Here is a 5,205-nt window from a genome sequence, read left to right as displayed (position 1 = left end):
ATATGATCTGCCTTTGTCTTGCATTATTTTTCCTGCTGTAAGAAGGAACATGTTAAAATTAAAATATGATGATCACATTCCATTCATACATTCAGAGAAAACCATACTTTCTAGTTCTTGACATGGACTTATACATGGAGTTTATAAGCAAAATGTTTTGCTTTTTTACCATGTCTATACTTCATGTATTTAAGTTTTTTTTAAGTCTTGGCACTCATGGTTCCCATGATTGAAACCTTTTGCTTAGAATATGATACATATTTTTAGGTAGAAGAATTTATATCAATACGGTTTTACCTTTTTCTTACCCCTTCCCAATGTATTTTTCAAGTCCTTGATCTGAGCCATATTGTTAAAAAAGAATTATATAACATTTGAAATTTTTGCCATGCTGATAAAATGTCACCTATCTGTTTTGTTTGCACTTAAACAAAAAGTGAATTCCTGACCTTCTCAGTCAGTGGGAACAGGATTTTATCCTAAGGCTTATTACAAATACACAGTGGGAAAAACAAAGTTGAGCTGGAGTGAACAAGCTCAAATAGCTGTGCTAAATGTTCCCGTTCTTTATTTTAAAGTGTAAGGCATGATAATGTTGTTTTCTGCACTACTGGAGTAGTCATTATTTCTTCTGCTTTCGAAGAGTAATTGGAATTATGCTTTATTCTGATTCACTCCAGTAATAATCTGTTCCTCCTTATTTGTGCAGCAAGAGAAGAAGTAGAGAAAATCAGAAAAAAGATTGAGCCAAATCTGGAGATAGGAATGCAGGCTGGTTTAGGGATGTAAAACAGAATACTGCAGTTCAGCTCCATATATGCTCTGACACTGAAACAAAGTGAGCATCATCAGTGCTGTTATGGAATTGTTCCTGTGGCAATGGCAGTATTCTCTTGGAAGTAGGCATCCATATTTACCTTCTGTAACTGTTTTCCTTATTTAGATAAATGATCGTAGCCTCTTCTTTGGAAATTCAATATAGTTGATTTATGTGAGCTCAGTTAAATTCAGCATTAAAGGTATTTAGTTTGAGCTTACACAGCTTTTAATTTTAATGATACCTGAAATGTAGGCAAAACAGGCAAAAAATATAGGACTTTGAAGGGTTTGTAGACTTGATAGAAAAGTACCAAAACAGATTTTTAATCATAAGGCCTCTGTAGTAAATATACGACTTAAAAAGTATAAGCTTAAATAAGAGAACTGTGTAAAGTGCTTTCCCTTGTAAAGTGTTATGTCTGTTTCACAGTGCTTATCTTGTGTCCTTGACAAAATGGCTGCCACTACTAAACCAGTTTTTATTGTTTGAATTTTTAAATACATGAGCTCATGGCCACAGACATCACAATTACAGAAGCAAGCTTGCATAAGCATCAGAAAAAATACAGTCTGCACATAATTTTAAGAATTAAAAAGCAAAAATTCAACAGAATTTTGGTCCTAAAGTTTAGACTTACAAGTAAACATCAGACATCTGTAAAAATGCAAACTCCCTGTGTAGTAATAAAGAATTATGCATCTCATGAGACTTAAAACAATTTGGGAACTGGAGACAGTGAAGAACAGTCCTAACAGCTTTTAAAGTGAAATACACAAACGGTCCTTAGGGAGAACTCATTTTTTCTGTACCTTGAGTGAATGCTCTGCCACTAACTAGTACTTGGCAATTTTTTGTCACAGTTGTTTCCCCGTGAACATCTTCCTTTTCAGCACATTTTTCATTCTAGTTTTCAGGGAACTGCTTAGAATGGTAGAGGCAGCAGTGCAGAGAAAGATGTCAGCAGTGAGAAATCTGTCCCTGTCCAAAAGGGTGGATGTGCATGACACTGGTAGAGTAGATGGAGCCATAGCTGCAAGAAACAACAGCCTAGCAAGCAGCATCCGAGATGAACCCCAGGTGAGTTCAGTAGCTCCGGCAGCTGTGGATTTCTTCCAGTTTTCCTGCTTCCTCCTCTTGGGGAACCCCTGGTCTGGATTACAAAGCAGAGCCCAGCGAAGCTTGAACCTCATAGCTATCACACAGCTTGAATTGAAAAGGGAACCCCATCCTGTGTAGCTTAGATATGTGTTGGTTGTGGCACTTTCCAGGGAGAGAGGAGGTTCCTATTTAAACCACTTAGGCCAACAAAGGAATTAAACTGCTCCTCCATTTATGAACATTAGTCTAATTCATAAAGATGGAGAAGTTTGAAATGCAGCTGAAGAAAGCTGCATTTTGCAGAGAGTACAGGCCTCTTATATTTTGTGTCTTCTATTATGAAGAGGAACTGAAGGTCCTCAGCTCAGGGACCTGGCTAGAGGAGTGCTTTTTCTCTCTATATGGTTAAATGTCCATGGGAGGTAAGTGTATGGACAACTGGAATAAATCATGCAGCACCACTTATGTGAAGAAACCCAGTTTCAGCACTTGGAAAAGAGAAAGGGTTTATCTTGTAGGGAGTTATAAACATCTCTACATTTTTTCCAGATTAAAAAAAAATGCAAAACATTTTCTTTACAAGATGTTTTCCATCTCCCACTGTTGCATAGCTTCTAAAGCAGAAGATTCATCTTGTTGCACTAGCTTGCAATTTAAAGGTTATGGAAATCCTCTACATCTTCCATAAAAGAGCTGTACTGAAGTTGCTGATCAAAGCAGGAAGCGGTATGTAGGCTGCCCGAAGTTGTGGCTCATGCCACAACAAAACCCGACCCCAAATTCTCAGCTGTACCACATAACCCCATTTCTGGAATGGGGGGGGGAGGGACTGAGAGCACAGGACTGCTGCTATGCCCCTCACTGAACAAGAGCACAAAACCTGGTCTGCACTGAAGTCTCTCCTCATTTATAGGCACCAGGGCTTGCTCGGGCATCCTCCCTATCCCCCTCCCGTCGTGCCGGGGCAGTTCCTGGGAGCTCCGCAGGTAGGTGGGAAGACACCACCGCCTTCTCCTCCGCAACCCCGGGCTGCGGGACGCACCCTATCCTGCCTCTTGGGTAGGTTTTTGGTTGATTGGCTTTTGCGTTGGGTTTTTTTTCCCCCTTCTCCCAGAACAGCCGGAAAAGGGAAGTTTCGGGCGGTGCGTGGCTCCTTCACCTCCCCTTCCGCCGCCTGCTCCGCCCCCAATTGCTGCGGAGCGGGGTTATCGGGCAGGTGAGACCCCGCAGCATCTCTGTCACCCCCAGGGCTGCCTTCCCAACAAGTCGGGTTTCCTCTCCTGGGTTCAGGGCTTAGGCTTTGCTCATAGCAAAGCCTGCCACGGCAAAATGCTTCTTCCCCTCCTCCCCCGCCCCCCACCTAAAAAAGAAGGTTAAGAGATGCTGATCCTCAACCCGATTTTCCCTTACAGTTTTCAGCATGGCAGTGGACTGGTTCGGCTTTGGCTACGCCGCCCTGGTGACATCAGGAGGGCTTATTGGCTATGTAAAAGCAGGTACGGAGCTCAGAGATGCTTCTATCTCACATTCTGTCTTCGTCCTCCCTCCCCCCAATTACTTGGTGTGAGCTGGGCGGCTTTTTACGAAAGGTTTCTAGCTCGAAGTTGGCGCAGATGTAAAATTTATCAGTTTGTGCCATGTGCTGATAACTTGCTGCTGTTGGGGAGTGGTGGATTTTGGGCTGAGCTGGTGCTTTGGGCAGATAAGCCCACAATCGGCTTTCTGGTGGATGCTGATATGCTACTTCTGCATTGTGCTCTTTGAGTGAACTGACATAAGTTTCCTTCAGAAAGGCTTTTCCCCTCCTGTTTAAAATACAAGCATTCTATAAGTGTTCTGCGTCTTCAAATGACATAAATCACCATTTTTTTCCCCTTAGAGATTTATTCCCATCTTAATCTTTGACAATAACGGTGTACTGCAAGCTGCAGAGAGTTTTCTGAAGGATCCTTTCTCCAAGTAGAGCTGAACAATGCAAATCAGTCCTTAAACTTGTTCCTTTTCTGGGCTCTTCATCATAAGCTTACCCTCTGACCTACTGTTTTCATTTCCTGGCCTCCTCCAGACAGAACTGAAGCTTAATTCCTGCAACAGTCTCTTTCAGCTTTGAAAATCCCTAAGCTGTCCTAGCTTTTATGATAGGAAGGGGCATTTCTGAAGTCAGTAAGAATCTTACCAGTAACTAATTGCATCTGTATTTCTCTGAGGGCATTATGAAATGCTAGGAGTCTTTCATGTCCTCTGGTCCCAGATGGGAGGACATGGTCATGCTGAGGCAAGGGAATCCAGGTCACAGGATTTTTGAAGGGGGAATAGAAACTCATATGGTGACTTCTGGAGAGAAAAAAAACATATTGTGTCATTACTAATAACTTGGAGAAACCAAAAGAAAATGGAACTTTCATCTGTAGATCTAATTTGATGATCTGATCTGTTCTTTTACAACCAGGTCTAGTTACCCACACAGATAGTGGACAGCAGTAGGTGCCTTGGGAAGAGTATGAGAACAGAGCAATCAAAGAGAGAGTGATTTATTGATTGATTGATTGATTGATAGTTTTTCTGTCTTCATTTAGTAAGTTCTCTGAGTCCTTGTGTGTTGAGACTCAGGAACTTCTTGAGCCAGAGGTGATGTGTTTGTCCTAGTAAGTGTATGTGTCATAGTTGCTTAAACGACGCCTCAAGGTAAAATTCATGGATATGGATATGGTGGATGTTTCTCGACTCCCAGGCTTGTGGAAAGAATTGTAGCTACCACATGTTGGTTGCTAAACTGTATTCTGTACAAAGCAGCTGGTTATTATAGTGTGCGTCTTTTTCCTTGCACATGGACAAGAATATCAGGTGCTTTCTATCAGTTTTTATCTCTTGCTTTTTTATACCAAAAGCAGGATCTAAAGCAATATTACAGCAACCTTGTTGATGACTGAAAAGTGATTACTTTCTGGCAGCAATATGCAATCCTCCTGTAACATTGAGAGATCTTTATCAGCTTAGTTTTTTAGTCTCAAGTCTTTTAAAGGTGACCTGAAAAATGGAATATAAAAAGAACTATCCTCGGTAACATTAAGTCCTTAATTCTCCATTAGCCTTATTGAGGATATTCACCACTCACAGTGATCATGCCACTTCATTACTTGGTGTATTCTATAAATCAACTTAAACGTAGTATCCTTTATTTTCTGGTAGCTTTATACCAAGGATCTGATTCAAAGTTTAGGTGAGTCCAGGGAAACTTCTTCCAAAGTCTGCAGTTACCTTTGGATCAGATCTCAGGTGTATTTAAG

At 41.2% G+C, this 5,205-nt stretch overlaps 1 protein-coding gene across 1 annotated transcript in view; it reads left to right on the top strand.

The window, feature by feature from the left end:
• Window positions 1–1,383: 1,383 nt before the first annotated feature.
• The window catches only part of LOC108494147 (transmembrane protein 14C-like), a 7,211-nt gene continuing 3,389 nt past the window's right edge, over window positions 1,384–5,205 (top strand). Inside the window, exons 1-4 of the mRNA XM_017808378.1 lie at window positions 1,384–1,897; window positions 2,832–2,904; window positions 3,331–3,479; window positions 5,108–5,138. Of these exons, the coding sequence (XP_017663867.1) occupies window positions 1,748–1,897; window positions 2,832–2,904; window positions 3,331–3,479; window positions 5,108–5,138 (403 nt within the window). The 5' untranslated portion in view covers window positions 1,384–1,747. The remainder of the gene's footprint in view (window positions 1,898–2,831; window positions 2,905–3,330; window positions 3,480–5,107; window positions 5,139–5,205) is intronic.

The sequence above is a fragment of the Lepidothrix coronata genome, unplaced genomic scaffold (genome assembly GCF_001604755.1).
Source record: "Lepidothrix coronata isolate B3197 unplaced genomic scaffold, Lepidothrix_coronata-1.0 Scaffold23, whole genome shotgun sequence".
In the NCBI taxonomy this organism is placed as follows: domain Eukaryota; kingdom Metazoa; phylum Chordata; class Aves; order Passeriformes; family Pipridae; genus Lepidothrix; species Lepidothrix coronata.
The sequence above is the reverse complement of the archived record's forward strand: the minus strand, read 5'-3'. Positions and strand labels throughout refer to the sequence as shown.